The sequence below is a fragment of the Pneumocystis murina genome (genome assembly GCF_000349005.2).
Source record: "Pneumocystis murina B123 chromosome Unknown supercont1.11, whole genome shotgun sequence".
Lineage (NCBI taxonomy): Eukaryota > Fungi > Ascomycota > Pneumocystomycetes > Pneumocystales > Pneumocystaceae > Pneumocystis > Pneumocystis murina.
In genome coordinates this window covers 224125-246280 of record NW_017802369.1, presented here as the reverse complement: position 1 = coordinate 246280, position 22156 = coordinate 224125, and the positions used below count along the sequence as shown (strand labels likewise).

The window sequence follows — 22156 nt, the reverse complement described above, 5'->3', positions numbered from 1 at the left end:
ATTTTTAGGTTTTTTTCATTGGATTTTCACATTAATATGGCTCGTATTTTTTTTTCTGATCTTATTGTTTTGGCATTCATATTTTTGCCTTAATCTTTAGCATTCAGATATTCGTTTTGTTTGGGTTATTATTGTATATTATGGCTTTTGAGTATTATGTTTTTTTTTATTATTTCTTTAGCATGCGGGAATGTATTGTGTTGGTATACTTCATTTTTAACTGTCGATTTAATATGGATCATGAAATGGATCGTAGTATTACTTTTATCTGAAGTTACAATTTTTAGGGGTCTTATTGATAAACGTATGTACTTTTTCTGTTTGCATATGTCAGATATAATATATATGATTCAACGGATGCTTGAAAAAACAATGTATAATATTATTAGACAGAGTGTTCTGATTTTATTAGTATTTTTTCATTTATTATTGGTAATTTGATCTCATTTGAGTTTATTGAGGGTTTTTTTTACATGGGATAAGTGTATTATGATTGATTGTTTTGGTTTTATTTCTTATGTGAACACCTTTTTATATGTTTTTTTTTTTTCTAATTTATCGATATATATTTTTATGTATATATTTGGTAATGTAGAGAAATGAAAGTTATTATGTATTTCTTATATATTTTCTTGAGGCCTAAGGGGGGTTATTTGAATTTATTATGCCTGTAAAAAAGGGTTTCCGTTTACATCGTCCTGTTTCTAGATATTTTGCTGGGAAAGGTCCTGAACCAGTTGAATCAGATGACAGTGATTATGTATCTGATGAGGATAAAAATAACCCACCATCTCATCATGATAAACAACCTATTAAAATACAGGCTCCTGTTATTGATTTTCAAAAAATTGATGATCATGAAAAATTGAATACAGAAGAATGGCAATTAGATTCCAGTGAAATCAGGCAGAACGATACGGCGGATTCTGAAGTATCTGATGAGGTATTTATAAAATCTATCTTTTGCGTCTTATAATAAATCTTTTATAGGAAACGAGTGGATATGAAACAGATGAAACAGATGAAACAGAAGAAACAGAGGAAGAACAATTAAAAATTCGATTAAAACCTATTTTTGTTCCAAAGTATGTTATTGTTTGTTATATATTATTTAATGTTAATATTCAGGTCTGAAAGAGGGAAATGTTCTAATTTGGATCAATTAGAATTTCAGAAACAGAGAATTATTGAACAAGAAAAACGTAAAGAAGAAACACGAATTCTTGTAGAAGATGAAATTAGAAAAGATGAATTCAAATATTCATCTGATGATAGTGATGGTATAGAAGTAGATGATACGGATGATTTGAATCCGGAAGAAGAGAAAGCGGCTTGGAAATTACGTGAATTGTCTCGTATAAAACGAGAGAAAATGTTTTTTGTAGAAAAAGAAAGAGAGCGTGATGAAATAGAGAGGCGACGTAATATGGATGAAGATGAGAGATTGAAAGAAGACATGTTGCGTGTAAAAGAACAAAAGGAAAAACAGCCGAAATCTAAAATGAGATTTTTGCAAAAATGGTATCATCGTGGTGCATTTTATCAGGTATTTGTTTCTTTAAATTTTTGGATTATTTATATTTTGAATAAGGATGAAGAAATTTTGAAAAGAGATTATTCTGTTCCTGTTGTGGATGAAATATCTGATAAAACATTGTTACCAAATACAATGCAAGTTCGGTATGTTTTTCTGCTTTATCATTTTTATAGACTTATATATTAAGCGGTGACAAATTCGGGAAACGAGGACAAACAAGATATACTCATTTAGTAGATCAGGTAATATATATATGTTATACATATTATATCTGACTTATTATAGGATACTAGTACAAAAGATTCTCCTTGGTTTGATAAAAATATAAATAAGAGAATTTTACCTGGTACAGATGAATATGATAGAAAAAAAAGGAGAATATAATATATTTTATTTTTTTGTTTTGCTTCCTATTTTCTGCAATAATGTTTATATAAATGCATATTTGATTTAATATTTTTGAAATTCTGATTTTAGGTCTTTAATTAAAATATTATTAAGTTTATTGTAAAATAATCAAGAAATGTTCTAGGTTAATGATATAGCTTAAATTATATGTAAGCTATGTTAGAGTACTTTAATTTTAGAAATGCTGATTAATATTGTATATTTGAATTAGAAAATTAACGCTCATGAATGATAATGTTTATAGGATAATTTATGTTGCATAACTTTATTTATTGGTGTTAAAATATAATATATATATCTGGGTTTGTACATTCTTTATACATTATTTTGGAAAACTGGTTTTAAAGAAAAAAAATGTGTTAAAGTTAAAATTTATAATATCTGAGTCGTAATGAAAATATATGTAATGAGGCACCTGTTTTTTAAAATCTTCGTGTATTAAAAAATTGTAATTAATTTGTCTTGTTTGATATTTTATTGGATGATGATGAATTATAATTCGACGTCTTGTGAGATTAATGTTTTTATAAAAATTTAGTCTATAATAGTTTTTATAATCTTCAAAAAAATATGTATCATATTTCACAAAAGTAAATTTTTAGTTTTTAAATGAAAATTTCAGTATGTCAAATTTTAGAAGATTGTTATATTAGAAATAAATCTAAACTTGAATCTTTTTTTGTTTTAATTAAGTAGTTTGATTTTTTTTAATTTCTGGATATGATGAATTGTATGATTATCATGTTATTATTGTTCATTGTTGTAACTGTTTTGTATTTTTTTTAGAAATAAAATAAATTTATGTTTTTAAGAATTTTTTAGAATTTATAATTTATGATTTTTTGTTTCTAATATGATCGAAGAGATAGAAAATATGATTTTATTGTTGATTTTATATGAAAAATTCTTAATAAATATATGAGAAATTTTTTTTTTTCTAAAATTTAGTAACAAAAATATAATAAAAATTGCAGGATATATTTCTTTTATTATACTTCTTGTTTTTGACTTAACAATATTAACATTTGAGTAACATGATATTTATTCTAGGAATGTTTTTATTTGCATATAATTTTAATTAATATTTTGTGTGACTAAAATCTTTTAGTATTATATAGTAATATGTCTATTTAAGTTTACAATACATGAATTTATGATATAATGTACTAGATGACTAATTTTGAAAATGTTTATTAAAGTTTAGTTTATTTTTTTTATTTTTTGTAGTTCTTTTTATTTTAAAGTTTTTTGGAAAGTATATTCAAGCTTTTTGATATTTATAAATAATTCATGTAGAGTATATTTTTATATGATTAGTCTATATATAATATTTAAAATATTTTAAATTTGAACTTTTTTAAGTTTAAAAGCGTTTAAAGAATAATATTAGAAATTGTCTGTTATATGTTTGTTCTTTAGGTTTTATTGAAAGTCAAAGTTTTAAAGTATTTTATTTTTCTCCATTACAATTGATTTTTTAAAATGCTATAATTTTTGTAAACTTAGGTAATTTCTAGTAAATTACTGTACAATTTATGATTGGATATGTATAGGATTTGTTTTAAGGATTTTTCTAGATGAACATTTTCTATAAATAATTACTTTCGTTTTTCATAGTATTCTAGTAAAAAATGATTCTCATAAAAATGTAAAAAAAGTATTATATAAATATAAAAACTCATGTTAAAGAATAAATTAGTTGAGTAAATACAATATAAATGATGTAAATCTATAGAAAGACTTTTTGTTGATTGCAATATTTAATACGTTCTCAAAAAAGACATTCTTTTATTTCTGAATCGTTTTTGGAAAGACGAATAACTATAGTTGTAATATTATCTGTACTAGATTGAGAAATAGCATAGTCAATTAATTTTCTGCTAGCTATATGTGGATCATAAATATTACGGCAAATATCAACAGCTTGCTGATCAGTGCATACATCCCAAAGCTATAAAATTAAAAATAAACTTTTAAAAAAAAAAAATTACTTACACCATCACATGCAAGAATAATAAATTCATCTTCATTAGGAATAAGAATAGTTTCTGTTGTAAAAGGATGGCTAATAACAAAATTTTTCATATAAGTATCACCGAGAGCACGAGTAACAGCCAAAATGCCATTAACCCTATTGTTAATAATAAGCCCTCCTGAACTAATAATTCTTTGGCTTTCATGCCAATCACTACTCCTATGGTCGTAAGAGAGACGATGAGCTTTACCACCTCTACAAAGAACTGCACGAGCATCTCCAACATTTGCAGTATAAAGAAGTTTTGTGCGTCGAATTTCATGAAAGCCTGAAATTGTTGCAAATGGCCTTTCTTCCCATCTTATAAGGGCAGCAATAGCTGTGCATCCACTGTTTTTCGATGGAAGATTAGCCAATGCATTATCAACAGATGTGAATGTAGCATCAAAAATATCAGGAATTGTTGATGATGGCATATTGTGAAGCAAATTACATAAAATAACATGAAATTGTTCTTTACAGAAGTTTGCTGCCTGATATCCTGCATGGCCATCGAAAATAGCAAAATATCCTTGATCAGTTACACCTCCAAAATCATAAATGTATGTATGTGTATCTTCCATAGTTTTTCTGCATTTTTTGTTCTTATCTTTAGCTGAGCCAATAACAAAACTATTTCCTTGCATTGGAAAGTTTTTTGTTTTCTGAAAAGCCTCTGTCATTGTTGTATCAATTTCTTTTTCAGCTTCATCAATGTTTAAGTTTAACGTATTGTATAAAGTAGCTTGTTTTTCATAAAAATCTGAAAAAGAACTTGAATGATATTTTCCTAAGGGCGCTATATTAGAAGGCACCATCTTAATTGTTTGTTTTTATCAACAATATTTATAATTTGAATCATTGAAAATTTCGGTTTTTATATAAATTCGAGTCTTGAAAAAGTCCGACAACTTTTAAAGTAACCTAAAAATTATTTTTAAAGTTTTCGAATATGATAGACATTTGGCTATATATTTTTGGTTTTAAAGGATGGGAGTTATAATAGTTGTAAATATTTGTACTTGAGAGTACTAGATTCCTTAATATTAGATTTTGATCTAAATAAAGATATTAGATTCTTCATTTTTGATTTGATAGGATGTTTATTTGTATATATTTAAGCTTATGAGAAGCAATTTTTCTACAATAAACTATAATCCGTATATTTTAATAGGTAAATGTCTTTATATAGAGTCTTATTTTTGTACGTTTTAAATTTAATAATTCAAAAAACAGCTTTGATTTACTAAAGTGAATGTGTTTTATATATTCTTTGGATATATTACATAAAATATCAATATCATGTATTTATTATAAATATACGTTGATTTATATGAAGATTGAAAAACTTAAATTACCTTTATTGATTTCATCAATATAAAAAATATTAAATATTTTGGATCATGTTGGTAAAGATGTAGTTTTACACTTTTTTGGTGAATATTAATAGCGGTATAAGAATGATTTCTTATAATGTCAAACTTTCCTTGCTTATATATCTAATCATAGCAGTTGAATTTTTAGGCAGAAATTTAGTTTAAAAATTTTATAATTTTTCTGTAATTATATGTTTGAAAAAAAAATGGTTTAATAATAGTATATATATATTTCAAAAATTGATGAGTTCTTTAATGTCATATAGGTCTTGCACATTTTCGTTCCTCAATAATACCTGTAGCATATGAACGCATTTGGTGCCAATTGATAGGATACATAGCATCACCCGTAATATCTGTAGCAAACACGACTCCTAAATCATTTTTTGCTGTAGAAAGATAATATGAATATTGATCACCTAATGATATCTTGAAATATTTATTAATAAATAGTTTTGTTTTATTTTACTTACTACTTGTGCTCTCACAATATCTCCTAGACGAAATGAAGTATAGACTTTAACCGTATTCTTGTTAATAGTTTCTATATCCTGAATCCTAAAGGAAATAGAGTAAGTTTCCCTAATATATTTAAGTGAAATTTTACCTAATGATGCCTTGAAACTCTCTTTGACAAACTACCTCATTAACTACAAAAATACTGACTATAGCTTCTTTAGGTTTAATCTTTATAACCCGGCCTAATACAAATGCATTCACCTCAGGCAAAATGGGTGAACCTTTTCCGCTGAATCTGCATAACAATCTTTCTACAGAAATTTGGCATTGTCCATTTAAATTTAAAGATTGAACTACTTTTCCTGGGATTGATGCTCGAATAACAGAGTTATAAATGATAGTACCAGGGCCTGCTATAGTAGCATTTGTCGATGAAATAGGCTGGCCCGGAAGCACCAATTTGCCTGCTTCAATAAATTTATTCATATATTCGTAAAAATGAATACTATTGTATTATAAAAAAAATATAAATATGTATAAAAAGGTGTTAATAATTCAAAAAAAAAAAAAAAATGAAAGGAATTTGGCAAAATGATTTCACAAAAAATGTTTCTTTATTGTTGAATAAATTTTAGCTTTTTAAAAAAAAAATATTTATAAAATGCTTGCAATTTTTCATGAATCACCTTTAGTTTCTGTCATTCGAAAATATTTCAATCCAAGCCAATTAATGCCTACCCATATCCATGCTACAACTCCACCAGTTAAAACAATAAGTAAAAAATAATAATCAATAATTGGAAAATCATATGATTTTTCTTGATTTTTAATATTCTAATATTTTATGTTTTTAGTTTTATTAATGAAATAACATGAATAAATTACCTCAATTCGAAATACCCATTGCCAAATTCCAAAAACCCCAGACATTCCAGTTACAAAAAGAAACCATGTAAAAATAATGAGAAACCAGCCCCACCAGATTGTATTAGTCATTTTTGAATAAACGTTTTGTCCTTTTTTATGATTCAACTTCTTTAAAAATGAAGCAGACCATTCATCATCACTTTCCTCAGAATTTGTTACGGATGGTGATGATAGATATTGTAATGTGTCAGAGTATGTCTTCTTTTTTACTTTCTTCATTTTTTTTTCATTAAAAATAATTTTATAATTATATGGATATATATTTTATTTTATTTAGGATTAAGAAATTTAAAAAATTATTAAAAATTACTAGTTTTGTAAATTAAAGTATTTTATCATTAATTTTTTTTATTTGGTAAATATTTATCCAAAAAAATTAAAATTAAAATATGTAATTTCTATAAATTAGTACATATATTATAGATATATATATAATTAAAAAATACATATGTTTAAATATTTAAATGTTTAAAATTTTTATACGTATTTGTTTTAATATTTATAATAATTTTTAATATTATACTAAATTTAGTTTTTTGGCGAAATTTTATACTTATTAAAATTTTATAAACTTTAGAAATATAAAAGGATTTTTTCTATTTGAATATATCTTATAAAAACCATAAAGATGTTAAAAAAACGTAAAAATATTTGAAATAGATTTTTATAAAGATAATAATATTATTATTTTAAATAAAGGTTTTGTTAAGTTTTATGCTTGATGATTGGCTATCAATTAATAATAAACATAAATATTTTTATTCAGATAGTGATTAAAAAAATGCATATTTTATGTATGAATAAAGAGATACATCTCTGAATTATTATTTTAATATAAAGATATCCAAAAAGATGTATTGTTGATTTGTGAAATATTAAGATGGAATTATTTCAAATTGCTCCTTAAATTTGGAATTTATCAATCTATTTATTGGCCATATTTCAGGAAAAGATTTTCTTCGAGTTTCTTTAGCTATTTTAATATCATCTTCTGTATTTTCAAAATTTATGTTTTTTTTATTCAACTGTGAAGAAATGTTATTTTCAGAGTTATTAAATATTTGACGGGTAATATTTGGTGGTGCACTTTTTAATGTGGAAGATGGTGATATATCTGATTCAATAACCTAGAAGCCTATTAATTAAAGATCTAAATAGTTATAAAAATACATCTTTCCAGGAATCTTTGTGACAAACACAAACTAATGGAAATGCCTTTATAGTTAGCTCATCTATTTGAATTTCTGTTTCTAATTTAGACACATTTTTATTAGTACTTTGTAGGTATTTTATATTGTTTTTAAAGGTATTTTTTTTTGTATTAAAATTGTCTAGTTTTCCTATTTTTATTCCTGAACACCAACCATCATCCCAGACAGATACTACATGAATAATATCTCCTCTTTCTAAAATCATTTCATCTGGCATTTTCGGTTCATATATATAAAGAGCAACAACTTCTGTATTGCGTGTTATTTGATGATCGGAATAATAATCTTTCATAGACATTACAATTGGTAAGATTGCTACACGATCTTGCCCAATAGAAGATGTAGGACGTGATTTAGGATTTTTCAATGCAATAGTGTTTATACTCTCAGAGTTATTTTCAGTTATTTGTGATGCATGATGATTTAAAGATTTATATGAATCAAATTTTAAAGAGGATGGTGTTGTATTTTGATAAAGCTTATGATTTTTATTTAAATCGGCAATATTATAAAAATTCTTATAACTCTTGACTTGTTTATTTTCATTATTTGCTGAAAGAAGCTCTTTTTCAGGTGTACTCGTGATAATAGTCCTATTAAAATAATCAGAATTCTTTTGTATAGGTAAAGTATTATAATTCAATGTATTAGAGTTATTTTCTGTTCTAAAAAGTGATAAATAATTTCTTTTATATGGATCCTCTTCAATAAAAGGTTGCTTCGCACTGTTTAGCTTAGACATAGTATTTCTGATTTTCCTTCTTTTGTTGAAAGATAAAATAATAAGCAAAATTAATAATGAAAGAATTATTATTATGATTATTATTGATAAAATAATTATGAATGACATAGTTTTCTGCGATAATTTTGCAGTATTGCTTTTTTCTTGTTCATTTATAGGAATTGTAGGTAAAGAGCTTGAGCTAATAGTATTTGATGTTATAGGTGTTGTAAAAGTAGGAATTAAATCGGTTAACGAAGGTATTGAAATAGAGTAGTTAAGAGAAGCGCAACTCGATAAATTAGATAATGCACAGCATGTGTCTATAGAATTTGAGAAGGATGAATTGCAATATTGACAAAGTCCTAATATGTTAGTTCCAAATCCACAACTTTGAGGTTCGTTAGATTTTCCTTTAATACATTCTAAAGAAAAAGATGCACTTGGACTTGTGCATACTGCAAAATCAAATCGTATTAATGATAGATCATTTTCAAGAGTTCTATTTGTACAATAATGTTGCAAAATAAAAGCTTCGCTACTAGTCCATTCTGCACACGTATCTGCACAAACTGGACGACTATTATACTTAGTAATTTGATTAAAAGAGTAAATTTTTTTACCTATTTGCAGCAGTTAGATTACATGCTACAATTGACTCTTGAATTACAGATGCACATAATATTGTTTTTGTGAATCTTGCATAAAATTTATTAGTATCTGAAATATCTTCCATTGAACAACCATAAAAGTTTCCATATTTATTTCTAATAAATTAATAAAAAATATCTTTAAGTTAAAATAATATTACTTTGTATAATAATTAATTATATAAGATTCTAATTGTTCATCAAACTCATTAACATTGTTAACAAGAGAAAGAAATGGACTATATCTTTGTTAGTCAAAAATATTTAAATGAAATAAAGAATACAATGTATTATTTGCAATAGTAGATATTGATGATGTATTAAAGGAAGGACAGCTTTTAGATCCTGAAAGAGATATACATTTTCCGAAAACTTTCGATATTAAGGCAGCAATTCCTCCTATAAATATTCTTTTTAATGTAGGAAGATGTTTACTTCGCTTATGAACTTGAAACATTGCATATTTTTTAAATTTAAAGTTTAATAAAATAAATATAGTTAAAGTTTCAATTTACTCCTCTTTATGTATAAATCCTTTATTGTCTTAAGCGATAATGTTTAATAAATAATTCTTAAGTGTTTTTTTGTAATTAGTATTAAAACTGTTGAGATGTATACTTAAGAAATAATAATTCAATTCTTATTACCTTTTTTCAATTACAATTAAAAAGGTTATCAAATGTATATTCCTCTTTTAAGAAGTATTTTTGCTATTAAGTATGATTTTTTTTATTTTTTCTCTAGATGATTAAATGTAAACAACGTTTTAAAATAAATCTAGCGATATTAATAAAATTGATTTATGGATACTTTATATTTGTTCTAATTTGAATTTGAATATCTAATAAAAAGAATAAATTTTGTAGTAATAATTCCTTTAAAATTATGTTTTATTTTATTATTATTATTTTATAAATTTCATTATATTTTGAAAAAGTTTTTTGTAATTTTATAATTATCTACTAATAATTATACGATCTATAAATATAAAAAAATATGATTTCTTGGTTACTTTAGAAATTCGTATGGCTTTGCATATAAGTAAATTTTTATTAAATATTTATGTAAGTAGATTATTAAATAACTAAATAAGATTTTCTATATTTTAGATGATTCAGTTTTACAATAGTTACTTATGATAATAATTTCAATTTTTTTTAGATATTATAGGCAATGGTGAATACAATGATGATTTTGTAATGCATGTTTTCATTATAGGATATAAATAGTTTGTATCATTTATTGTTGATACACCTAATGAATTTTGAGTTCTACCTTCTGCTTGAAATCCTTCATTATAATTTTCTTTCCCATTATTAAATACAGAAGAAAGACATTTTATTGAATAAGCTTTAGTATAATTTTCTGATCTAAAATTTTGAATAATTTGATTTATATTAAGACTATCTTTTATTTGTTCATACATTAGCATAAATACGTTTCCGGAGTGAAGAACCTCTTCAATACTGCATGCTCTAGAATAATTATAATATATATATATAATTAATGAGACTAACCTAACATTTCTATCACTAATTTTAAACCATCCTCTTAATGTCTTTCTAAATGTTACATAATGTCCAAATGTATGAGAACCGTAATGTACTATTATTGATTTTAATTCATACTTCGATTGATTTTTTTGATTAATAGGTATAGACGTTGTTTGTATAGGATCTATCCATAAGGTTGAATATGATGTGGTGTATCTATTTAAATCTAATATAAGAGGAAACGTAATAGATGCAGTATTTTTATAGATAGTGCCATTAATAGGTGATATAGTTGAACGATTAATGTGGAGAGTTAGAATTTTAGGAAGACGAGCAAACATAATTTGTTTTGATTTAATACTATTAACAAGACGAGGAAGTTTGAAATCTTTTAAATATTCTGCATCCAGGACTTCTGTTTCTAAAGCAGAAATAATGGCATTTAATTTTTTTTTGATACTTTGAGACATTTCAGAATTAGGTAAAGATTTTAGAAGAATTTCGAGATCTTTTTTAGACGCAATTAGTGAGCACTTTTGACAAAGAATATCTTCAATCATTTCTTTGTTAACGTATGCCGATAAACAGTCTTCTAATGAACATAATTCCTGCTTTTGATGTTATTGTATATTATTTCTTATAAAAATCTTACCGACGACAACAATGGAAGAGATACACTTGTAAATGATGAGTGAATTATTCCCTCCTAATGAATAATTAACTTGAATTTTTTATTAAATAATTTGTTATACTGAAAATCCACAATTTATACATTCTAATCTATTAGCCATAAGTCCATCAAATGGACTTTTTATTTCATTTTCTATGTTTGAATTTTCTGATCTTGTTTTGATGGAGCCTGAAAATCCTTTTTCTGTGCATTTTTTTGACATTTTTAAAATTTCTGTATTTAGTTGTGTTGTTAAAATTTGGAAGAATTCTTGAGCATCTTGTTGTTCATAGTCAAAAATTTTTTTATTTAGTGACAAAGTTTTTATGAGTTTGGAAGTGCTATGTGTTCGGGATAATGAAGATGAATGATTGAGCTTAAATATAATAGAAAATGTAGCTGATGCAATAGGATTATCATGTTCTTTAGATAGTTTTTCCAGAATATATTCTAATTCATTTAAAGATGCAAATGATTGAAGAATACAGTTTATATAACAACTATTTCCTGAATTATAAAGACCTCCAATGGTTTGTTCGTATTTAATGTTTGTTTCATTTTTAATCAGGTTCTGTAATTTTATTTTATCAAAAATATTTTTTCCAAATATTTTTTCAATAATACTTTTCTTTTTTTCTTCTAAAATATCAAAGAACATAGTATAAAAATCCAATAATGATGGAAAATTAAAGAACATCCCAATATAAATATAAGATGTTATAAGTACTATAATGAACCAAAAAAAAGAAAACCAAGGTATTAGTGATATGAAGTCTTTAATACATTTAAATGATATGTTTTTTAGCATTTAGTTTAATGCAATATTAGTGATCCGTCTCCTTATGTTCTAGACGATTTAAATAAAAGGCTAATGTTTTTTAGATGTTAAAAAAATAAAATATATATTATGATATTTGATTTTTATTTTAACTTTTTAAAACAAGTTTTTTGACAATCGTTAATGGATTAAAAACAGATAATTGTAAGAAAATATGACGATAAATATGCATTTCAGAGGTATTATAGGGATAAATAACATTCAATAATTAAGAGTGTCTAAGATAAATAGATAATTCTTTAAAACAAGAGATATCTAAAGAAATGTTCAATTTAGCATTTCGAAAGTTGAGTATTAAGAAAAAAATAAAACCTAGGAATATGTCTACTAGAAAACAGAAAAGAAGGAGTCTTGCAATAAAGAAAGCAGTGGTATTTAAGGAACAATTGCAGTATAAGGTTAACAAAGCTAAATTGAAATATATTTCTAAAAAAGAAAGAAAGGTATATTTTTTGATAATAAAAATTATATGTAAACTTTATTTTAGAATATATGGGATAAAGTCAATGAAAATACAATAAAGTAATATTTGGATGTATTTTGAATATATTTATTTTGAATGTTTTTGTTTTTAAAAAATATATTGCTTTATTTGTTAGGATGTATTTATATTAAATATGTCATTTATTCACACTGAAATTTGTTAGTGAAAATATTATTTATTATAATTCTTTTTTCTAGAATCATTTCTAATTATTTATTTTGTAGTAATTTTAATAGAAGATGGATAATTAAATGATAATTGCATTTTATTGAATAACTATTTTTTATTTGTTAATATGATTATAGTTATAGTTTTGATGTACCTTTGATTTTTAAAATATTATTTTTATTGTTTCGAATTATTTATAATAAAGTATAATGGAGTTAATTATGTATATTAGAGCAGTAAACTGTACTATTTAAAATTAATGTTGGAGTTTATTATTATTATTATTATTGATAATGTTTTATGTTATAATTTTTATAAAATGCTCAAATATTTATTTTTTAAAACAAAAATGTGTATTATTAATATATTTGTATAATTTTTTTGTGGTTTAAATTATATGTAATAATTCGTTGTTTTTATCATAATTATGGTTAAATATTGTTAAAGTAATAAAATATTTTATTTCCAAAAAATATATGATTATTATGCTAAAATTGATATTTATTATATGTGATTACTTGGGTTTATCATATTGAATTTTTAAAAGTATTTTTTAAAATTATAATAATTTTATTTTTTTCTATATTTATAATTTATTATATAAATTGTTTTTTGTTTAAAAATCTATAAATTAATAGATAAGCATTGAAATGTTATTTCCAGATATACTTTTTTATATTAATTAACATCATGATCAATAATTGTCCATGTATTTTTAATAAATTGCCAAGATAATGATTTTTTTTAAAAAAAATAAAATCATATTTAATAAATATTCTTATTATATTGAGTAATAATTAAAATGATATTATTTTTACATGAATACTGTGTTATAATTTATGCAATGCTCAAAATAATAATAAATTTAACATGGTTTCTGATTAATAAAAAATTCAAATGTGTCTCCTAAAACCTACTATTTTTAAGTTTCATATTGATAAAAATATATATTTAATTTAAAAAGTTTAATTAAAGTAATATATTATAAATATTAATTAGTATATAGTATTTTAAAATTATCAATAGTAAATAATATTTGTTTTATTTATTATTAATTGTCTTATTTTTCTCATTTATAAAAAGTTTGCATTTTGAAAGTCTTTGAATTGGATATGATATATTTTTTTGATTATTTAATATAAATTTGAAATTTAACTTTTTTTAATTTTGTTATATTTATCACTAAAAAAAATGTTATACGAGCAGATTGATAAAGTTAGAATAAAATAGACTTTGTTATAAAGTTCATATGATTTTTATTTTTTTAGAAGCTTTACGATTTTGTGTTTAAATTTGTTAAATTTTAAATTTTTACGTATTAAATATTTAAGTTATGACACGAAAATTTTTTGTTGGAGGGAATTTCAAAGCTAATGGAACAATTGAAAGCATTAAAAAAATAGTAGACTTTTTAAATGAATCCGAATTAGATCCTAATGTTGGTTTGTAATGTTCTTAAAATTTATAATTTTTGATTTTTATATTAAGATGTTGTAATTTGTCCTTCTGAACTTTATCTTCTTTATGTCAGAGAGCATTTAAGAGATGATATATGTGTATCTGCTCAAAATGTTTATAATAGTCCTCCTGGACCTTATACAGGAGAAATCACGTAGAAATTATTTGGGTTATTGAAAATTAATTTAATATTTTTAGAGTTGAGCAGTTAAAGGATGCTAAGATATTATGGACGATTGTTGGTCATAGTGAGCGTAGGATCTATTTTAATGAAAGCAATCAGGTAGGATGTTTTTGTGTTTTTTATAATTTTATTTACATGTTAGTTTATTGCTTTAAAAACAAAACGTGCTCTTGAAAATGGGATGTCTGTTATTCTTTGTATTGGAGAAAACTTGGAAGAGCGTGAATCAGGTCGTACTATTGATGTAGTAACTTCACAATTGCAATCTGTTTTCCAATATGTAAAGTGTTGGTCGAACTTGGTTATAGCGTATGAATTTTAGTTTTATATTTAATGTTTGATATTTATGATATAGTTATGAGCCTGTTTGGGCTATTGGTACAGGTAGAATTATAAGATTTTAAGGTTTTTTTAATGAATTTTAGGAAAAGCTGCGAGTCCTGAAGAGGTACTAAGTAAATAAGACAATTGTATTTAATATGTTTTAAGGCACAGAATGTTCATAGTGAAATACGACAATGGTTAAAGAAAGAACTAGGTGAGAAAAGTGATAATATCCGTATTATATATGGTGGTTCAGTAACATCTAAAAATGCAAAAGAATTATCTTTGATGGATGACATTGATGGATTCCTTGTAGGTGGTGTAAGTAATATATGTTTCTTTTTTTTTATAATTAATATTATAGGCTTCTTTAAAATATGGTAATATTATGTTAAATGTTACACTTAAATTAATAGCTTTAAGAATTTAAAGATATTATCAATATAAAAATCTGCACGTGAGTTTTAAAAAATAAAAATAATGTTATCTATGGAATTATGGATGGTATATTTATATATGATATTATTTTGAATTATAATTTTTGTATATTTAGTTTTTATAGTTTTAATTTGTTAATTTACGTGATATTTTTTAAGCGATTTTTAACGTTTTTTAAATATATTTTAAAAATTGTTTTTTATTATATTTGGAATTTTGAATTTAATATTTTAATAATATTAACATAAACTTTTATTTAGATTGTTTGAACATTTTTTTATAATATTGGTTTAATTTTAATGCTAATTGTTTATTTTTTGATATATAATTTTATCTTTATACTATTTGAACATGGAAAGTATTTTGGCCAAAGGTTTTTAAAATAATTATAGGAATTAAAATCCTCATAAGTTTAATAATATAAGATTAAAGGTTTAAAATATTTTTTAAAATATTTTTAACAATTTTAGAAATTAGATTTTATAGTTTATTTTTAAAAAGTTAAATTATGCTTATATCTGTATATATATGAGGTTTAGACGTTTTAAAATTAATTGATTTTCACTAATTTTATTATATTTATTGTATATATTTAATACATATCTTCGTTTGAAAGATAAACGATTAAAAAATAAATACATTACTATAATATAAACGTTAAAGGACCTGAAAAAAAATAATTAATAAACTTAATAGTTGTTGCATTATATTCGATGATTTCACCCGTATCTGGATCGGCTTTTGGATCTTCTCAGTATTTGCATTATTCTATTCCAAAGACTCAACAACAAATGATTTCTGATGCATTTAATACTACAAATTTTCCACTTTCTAGAACAAGTCCAGGGTTTGGGACTTCTGCTGCATTTGGAAATGCATTTTTAGGTTCTCGTGGAGATGATGGACATCAAAATTTACCTGATAATATAAAAATGTATAATTGGATTATAGAACTTATAAGTGGGAATGTTGGAAGAGAGCATGCGCTCCTTGAATTAAGTAAGAAGCGTGAACAGTTTGATGATCTTGCTTTTATTTTATGGCATTCTTTTGGTTGGTTATTGTATTTATCATTTACTTTCTTATTTAGAAGTTAAAATAGGCGTAATGACAAGTTTGCTTCAAGAAATTGTTTCAGTTTATCCTCTTTTACTTTCTCCACAGCTTACATCACATGCTTCAAATCGTGTGTGCAATGCTCTTGCTTTATTACAGTGTATTGCATCTCATAATGAAACACGAACTCTCTTTCTTAATGCTCATATTCCTCTTTTTTTATATCCTTTTATGAGTACTACATCCAAATCTCGGCCATTTGAATATTTGAGATTGACATCATTGGGTGTTATTGGAGCTTTAGTAAAAAATGATTCTACTGAAGTAATAAACTTTTTGCTTTCTACTGAGATCATTCCTCTTTGTCTTCGTATTATGGAGACGGGTTCTGAATTAAGCAAAACTGTTGCTATTTTTATTGTACAAAAAATATTAACTGATGATATGGGTCTTGCATACATTTGTCAAACGTATGAAAGATTTTATTCAGTGGGTACTGTTTTAAGTAATATGGTGAGTCAACTTGTTGAAAATCAAGTTCATCGTCTTTTAAAGCATGTTGTTCGATGTTATTTGCGATTAAGTGATAATCCAAGGTATGCGTAAGATATTTACGTTTGAAATCTTATGAAAATAGAGCTCGAGAAGCTTTGCGTCAGTGTTTGCCCGAGCCTTTAAGAGATGCAACATTTTCTAATATACTCAAGGATGATTTATCTACGAAACGTGCATTGGCACAACTTTTAGTTAATTTATCTGATAGTGTTATTGGGTAATTATATTGATAATTTATGATAGATTTGATATGTTAGAAATTTATAGATTAAATATTGTATTATTTTTTATGTTTGTATTGAAATTATTTCGTGGTTGTACTTTATATAATTATATGCAATTTTGTATATTAATTAGTGATATGTTCTTTTACTGTTATACACAATTATGATATAATAAGATTATAGATATATTAATGTATAAAATAATGAATACACTAATATAGATGTCAATATATTTGGTGTATATGTAATAGAAATGATAGTAATGAGTTTCAAATATTAATTTTCTAATGTTTTAGATGAAATTAAATAAACCATAATTAATAATTTTTAACCATATGTTTGCATTTGTGAGATTACCATTCCTGATTAATTTTTTTGGTGAAATTTTGTTGTATAGAACGATAAGTTGTATATAGAGATTTAGATGTAAATTCTGAACCCCAATTTTTTATATACTGTGATATATGAAACGAGTTAACGGGTTTTTTGATGCTAGAATCATATAATTCGTTAACATAGTCAACCCATTCTTTGTGTGTAAAGGTTTTAGATAATCCTATTATTTCTGGTTTCAGTTGACCTCCTCCATTGATGCAACCAGATGGACATGCCATAATTTCTACAAAATCGTATCCTGCTTCTTGTGATATTCTATTTTTAGTTTTTAATTTTCGGATAAGATTTTGTATATTTCTATATATATATACTTAAAAATAATATATATTTTGTATTTGTTTTATTTACCTAAAACCATAACATGTTGCCATTCGAAGAACTATGCCATTTGGTCCTTTAATAATATATTCTTTCATATCGTTATTGCGTATTATATTCATTGTTATATTATGTTCAATATTAGTATTCGTATTATCAGTATTAAATAGTTCTTGTGATGAAAATGAAAGAATATGAGCTAAATAACCCCCTGATGAAGAACCTGGGTGTTCTATTATATCTGAATTTATATAATCTGAGAACAACAAGTCATGTGATGCTTCTGGTATTTGTCTTAAATCTAGCGAACGTTCTTTCAGCATTTCTATTACTTCTGTAGTTGTAATAACACAATCTACATCTCTAATACCATTTTCTGAAAATTCGTCCCTACTTGCTTCTAATTTTTTGTCAAAACATGGCATTATTGAGACATAATAAATATATTGACGATGTTTTCCTGAACTTTTTTCTACTTTCGACTTAACGATGGAGCCCATAATTTGTTGTGGTGATTTTACATGTGATATATAAGGTAAAATTTCTCTATGTGTTTTTTCTGCATAACATATCCATCCTGGACATGCTGATGTCAATAAAGGTAGTTGATTTTTACATCCTTTTTCTCTTGCTTTATATCGGCGAATAAATTCATTGGATAGTTCATTTAATGCTAATTCTCTTCCAAAGTTTGTATCTATAAAGTGAGAAAATGGTAATATCTTCGTAAAAAAATATGTTAAACGAGCATGAGTTGATTTTATAGAAAGGTTAAATGCTGCTGCAATTGATGCTCGTGATTGCGATGAAATAGATGCTATTAGAATTTTTTGTTCATTTTCAACAAGACCCTATTATAAAAAATATTAGATTTTATGTTAAGGTTTCAAGTAATAAATAACAATGTTTTCTTTAATGACTTCATTAATTTTTTGAGATGATTGTGTTTTAATAAAAACACTTTCAGCTGATGTAATACATCCACTAAACTCATTACTTTGGTAAATGATGAAAAAAATTATAAAACCTGCATGATAAACAATCACTTAATGTAATAGATACTGGTTCTAGTTTTTTTTTTATACCATCATTATCAAGTTCATAATATCCTTCTTTATCTATTTTTATATGATTCTAAAGAATATAAGATATTAATATAACTATAATCCATACGTTTTTAGAAGTGTTTCCTATAATATCTATGGGTTTAATACATGTTTGACTTGGTGATATAAAATCATTCAAATCTATTTATATTAACAATATAGCGCTTATGATTATGTAAAAAAAAAAATAATACACTCAGCAGATAAAATTTTACTCATCCTGTTTTAATAAGTTATGATTAACAATTAAATGTATTTTTATTTAGATTTTTTTCGTTTCTAAAATTTAATTATGTAAAACTTTAAATCTATATAAATTTATTTTAATAAAATTTATTCGAAAAGATTAAAAAATAATATATAAATGAATTAATTTATAAAAAAAAATATAATCATTTATTATTCTAAAATATATATAATAATTTGTAGTAATATATATATTTTTTATTTTCAGAATTTCTATAATGTAAACTATATTACAATTTAGTATATTAAGAATATTATTTTATCTAAAACTTATGAAAATATAACTACTATTATAATAAATTTAATTGATATTAAATTCTTTTATAATATTTTTTTTTACAAAAATACATTTCTATTAATAATGAAATATATATTTATTATTTTTACAATATTTTACATAATCGCATAAAATGTTTTAAACAGTATAAATTTATCATTAGCTATATATTATATAAATTTATCATTAGCTATATATTATATAAATGTATTATATAAATATATATTATATAAAATAGGTTACAAACATATTTATTATAAATAAGTATTATTTTATAAATAAAAAAATAAACCAGTTACAAGATATTCTATCATATTAATCATAATATTAATTATATAAATGTAATAAATCCGTATTTTACAAAAACCTTTTTTTATTATCGATATCAAAATTATATATATAGATATTAATAATACTATTTATAAATAAACAATTTTAAAAATGATAGAAAAAAAAACACCATTAGTAATTGAACGATTATTATCATTCAAAGAACCATCACCTCTTATAACAATATTTGATACAATTTTACAATCGTCATGGCCACTTATTTCTCAATTTTTAAAAAGAGCAAAATCTCAGTAAGTAATAAAAAATGAAAATTTAAATTAAAGAAGCCAAGAAACATAATATCTATACATACAAAAACTGAAACTAGCATCATGCATCATGCTGCTAGTGATTATAGCATACCATTATTTTACAAAGATAATAAAAATCTAATGAAAAAAGAATTATCAACATTAATATATAACATCAAAGAAATAACATCAAAATACGGTATATCATTCAATTAACTAATATAATTTAATCATATTAGAAATATCTCAAAGGTTTATTATACTTGTAGATTCTATTGATGCATTTAATCTAACGAACAAAATAAATTTATCAGACATAATATCATCAATTTTATCATTGAACGGTATTAATTTTTATACTATCGTAGAGTATCTAATGTCATTAGTTTCCAAAACGTTAATTTTGATATATCATTCTTCAATTCCTCTTCTAAAATCATATCCTGTATATTATCCATTGCCATCTGAATTTCTATCTTATATATCAACTACCATTATTTCAGTTCATTCATTGTCACATAAAATAGCTACTAAAAATGCAAAAGATAAGGCATTAATTACACCACTTGAAAACGATTCCTGTATTGAAGGAATTATTGTTCCTTTGGATTCAAATGATACATCAGGAATTTTCATTGATACAGAACATCGTCGTAAAAATGGAAAATATATACATGAAGAATCAGTTTTAATGATAAAAACAAATGTCATTAAATCCATAGTAGATATTGATCATTTTAAAAAAAAAACATATATTATTGAAAAACAAATAGAAGATTTAAACATTAATTTTAATTTAACACTTACAGATAAACAAAAAAAACAAAAAGAAAGCGTAATTCTCCCACATTTCAAATCACAAAGTATATTAGAAAGTATATATATAACATTATTTCTTACTAATAATAGCTATATATCAACCAGAAAGTTCAATATTCTATTCACCTGGTTCGGAAGATGATTTAGATGAAGAAGATCCAGACAATGACCTATTACTATGACAATTTTCTACATTAAAAATAAAAATACTACATGCATTATTTTTTTTATTTTATATATTGATCATCAAAAAAATCTCCACCAAATAACTAATACAATAATAAAAACAATTGTACATATAGCACCATAATGGCGTAAAAATGCATGAAAGTTTATATTTTTAGCAGCCTTTTTATATTTGATGGATTCAGAACGAAGATCAGAAGATAAATTTGACATTCTATCCAAACTATGGCCTAGAAATATATATTTATTAATCAAGCATATAATCAATAAACATACCCCTGTATATTAAATCTTCAATATTTTTTGTCATAGCACGTGTGACATCCTGAAGTTCATTATTTAGTTTATCAAGATTAGAAGAAGCACGCGGAGCAAGATAAAGACGAGTTGTTCTTTGTATAAATGTATCTATCACAAAATAAGAGGACAAATATTATCATCAATGATGCTAAAAACCAAACTGCACAAAAGCATAAGGTCTTAAGGATAACTTTGTAACATCATTGCCATAAACATTCCAAAACTCCTTTGATATTTCATCTAAATAAGAAAAAGCAAGCTTTCGTGGATATGATTTGTCACATATACAAAGGTAACAAACATTATTATCAATAAAATAGCTATAATTAATAAACGAGAAAAATAATTACTAAAATCAGTTATCTTACTGTAAAAAATACTGTCCAGACTCAATTGATGCCCTTATTTCGGAATTTATAGTTAGTTTCCGAAATATAACTTTACATTGTTGCTTTTGCTCTAATAGTTCTATTTCAGAATGTTTATCATCAACAGATGCACATAATGGTAATCCGTCTGTAACTCTTACAATTATTGTAGATTTTACCATGAAAACCTATTCCTTTAAAATAAATATTTCTCAAAATTCAATTGTTATATTCTATTATTTTAAATCAATAACTTTTTTTCATTAATTTTTTTCAAATAGAATCATAAAATTCAGGGCAAACGTTAAAAAATAACTAAAAAAAACGGGTATATTATTACAGAAAAAGAATAGAGGACAAAATT

The 22156-nt window shown here is 23.9% G+C and overlaps 12 protein-coding genes across 12 annotated transcripts; 5 read left to right on the top strand and 7 right to left on the bottom strand.

Moving 5' to 3' along the window:
• Positions 1 to 648: 648 nt before the first annotated feature.
• On the top strand, positions 649 to 1946 carry PNEG_02537 (hypothetical protein). The gene is made up of 6 exons (XM_007876358.1): positions 649 to 943; positions 991 to 1085; positions 1129 to 1546; positions 1592 to 1680; positions 1725 to 1779; positions 1823 to 1946. The coding sequence occupies exons 1-6, from the start codon at positions 665 to 667 to the stop codon at positions 1919 to 1921; spliced, it is 1035 nt and encodes a 344-aa protein (XP_007874549.1). The 5' UTR covers positions 649 to 664; the 3' UTR covers positions 1922 to 1946.
• Positions 1947 to 3651: 1705 nt separating this feature from the next.
• PNEG_02536 (hypothetical protein) lies at positions 3652 to 4816 on the bottom strand. The gene is made up of 2 exons (XM_007876357.1): positions 3941 to 4816; positions 3652 to 3896 (listed from the first exon to the last, which is right to left on the bottom strand). The coding sequence occupies exons 1-2, from the start codon at positions 4775 to 4777 to the stop codon at positions 3717 to 3719; spliced, it is 1017 nt and encodes a 338-aa protein (XP_007874548.1). The 5' UTR covers positions 4778 to 4816; the 3' UTR covers positions 3652 to 3716.
• Positions 4817 to 5593: 777 nt separating this feature from the next.
• On the bottom strand, positions 5594 to 6280 carry PNEG_02535 (hypothetical protein; the record flags this gene model as incomplete). The annotated part of the gene is made up of 3 exons (XM_007876356.1): positions 5594 to 5764; positions 5809 to 5893; positions 5943 to 6280. The coding sequence occupies 3 exons, from the start codon at positions 6278 to 6280 to the stop codon at positions 5594 to 5596; spliced, it is 594 nt and encodes a 197-aa protein (XP_007874547.1).
• Positions 6281 to 6469: 189 nt separating this feature from the next.
• Positions 6470 to 7017, bottom strand: PNEG_02534 (hypothetical protein; the record flags this gene model as incomplete). The annotated part of the gene is made up of 2 exons (XM_007876355.1): positions 6680 to 7017; positions 6470 to 6628 (listed from the first exon to the last, which is right to left on the bottom strand). Exons 1-2 carry the CDS (start codon positions 6938 to 6940, stop codon positions 6470 to 6472), a joined length of 420 nt encoding a protein of 139 aa, XP_007874546.1. The 5' UTR covers positions 6941 to 7017.
• A 490-nt stretch (positions 7018 to 7507) lies between these two features.
• On the bottom strand, positions 7508 to 9760 carry PNEG_02533 (hypothetical protein; the record flags this gene model as incomplete). The annotated part of the gene is made up of 5 exons (XM_007876354.1): positions 7508 to 7848; positions 7892 to 9233; positions 9277 to 9420; positions 9465 to 9542; positions 9588 to 9760. The coding sequence occupies 5 exons, from the start codon at positions 9758 to 9760 to the stop codon at positions 7597 to 7599; spliced, it is 1989 nt and encodes a 662-aa protein (XP_007874545.1). The 3' UTR covers positions 7508 to 7596.
• Positions 9761 to 10450: 690 nt separating this feature from the next.
• PNEG_02532 (hypothetical protein) lies at positions 10451 to 12274 on the bottom strand (the record flags this gene model as incomplete). Its single annotated transcript, XM_007876353.1, has 4 exons — positions 10451 to 10778; positions 10821 to 11407; positions 11449 to 11502; positions 11549 to 12274. 4 exons carry the CDS (start codon positions 12272 to 12274, stop codon positions 10451 to 10453), a joined length of 1695 nt encoding a protein of 564 aa, XP_007874544.1.
• A 168-nt stretch (positions 12275 to 12442) lies between these two features.
• On the top strand, positions 12443 to 12935 carry PNEG_02531 (hypothetical protein). Its single transcript, XM_007876351.1, has 2 exons — positions 12443 to 12747; positions 12792 to 12935. Exons 1-2 carry the CDS (start codon positions 12568 to 12570, stop codon positions 12828 to 12830), a joined length of 219 nt encoding a protein of 72 aa, XP_007874542.1. The 5' UTR covers positions 12443 to 12567; the 3' UTR covers positions 12831 to 12935.
• Positions 12936 to 14289: 1354 nt separating this feature from the next.
• PNEG_02530 (triose-phosphate isomerase) lies at positions 14290 to 15423 on the top strand (the record flags this gene model as incomplete). Its single annotated transcript, XM_007876350.1, has 9 exons — positions 14290 to 14398; positions 14445 to 14568; positions 14613 to 14697; positions 14741 to 14907; positions 14954 to 14982; positions 15024 to 15046; positions 15088 to 15243; positions 15287 to 15302; positions 15346 to 15423. 9 exons carry the CDS (start codon positions 14290 to 14292, stop codon positions 15381 to 15383), a joined length of 747 nt encoding a protein of 248 aa, XP_007874541.1. The 3' UTR covers positions 15384 to 15423.
• A 606-nt stretch (positions 15424 to 16029) lies between these two features.
• PNEG_02529 (cell differentiation protein rcd1) lies at positions 16030 to 17192 on the top strand (the record flags this gene model as incomplete). Its single annotated transcript, XM_007876349.1, has 3 exons — positions 16030 to 16413; positions 16454 to 17012; positions 17054 to 17192. The coding sequence occupies exons 1-3, from the start codon at positions 16074 to 16076 to the stop codon at positions 17190 to 17192; spliced, it is 1038 nt and encodes a 345-aa protein (XP_007874540.1). The 5' UTR covers positions 16030 to 16073.
• Positions 17193 to 17548: 356 nt separating this feature from the next.
• Positions 17549 to 19234, bottom strand: PNEG_02528 (hypothetical protein; the record flags this gene model as incomplete). Its single annotated transcript, XM_007876347.1, has 6 exons — positions 17549 to 17888; positions 17940 to 18760; positions 18812 to 18893; positions 18937 to 19043; positions 19083 to 19156; positions 19210 to 19234. 6 exons carry the CDS (start codon positions 19232 to 19234, stop codon positions 17549 to 17551), a joined length of 1449 nt encoding a protein of 482 aa, XP_007874538.1.
• A 962-nt stretch (positions 19235 to 20196) lies between these two features.
• Positions 20197 to 21763, top strand: PNEG_02527 (hypothetical protein). Its single transcript, XM_007876346.1, has 4 exons — positions 20197 to 20318; positions 20359 to 20463; positions 20506 to 20982; positions 21029 to 21763. Exons 1-4 carry the CDS (start codon positions 20201 to 20203, stop codon positions 21118 to 21120), a joined length of 792 nt encoding a protein of 263 aa, XP_007874537.1. The 5' UTR covers positions 20197 to 20200; the 3' UTR covers positions 21121 to 21763.
• Positions 20964 to 22074, bottom strand: PNEG_02526 (hypothetical protein). Its single transcript, XM_007876345.1, has 4 exons — positions 21793 to 22074; positions 21581 to 21744; positions 21401 to 21532; positions 20964 to 21354 (listed from the first exon to the last, which is right to left on the bottom strand). The coding sequence occupies exons 1-4, from the start codon at positions 21972 to 21974 to the stop codon at positions 21185 to 21187; spliced, it is 648 nt and encodes a 215-aa protein (XP_007874536.1). The 5' UTR covers positions 21975 to 22074; the 3' UTR covers positions 20964 to 21184.
• Between the last annotated feature and the right edge of the window lie 82 nt (positions 22075 to 22156).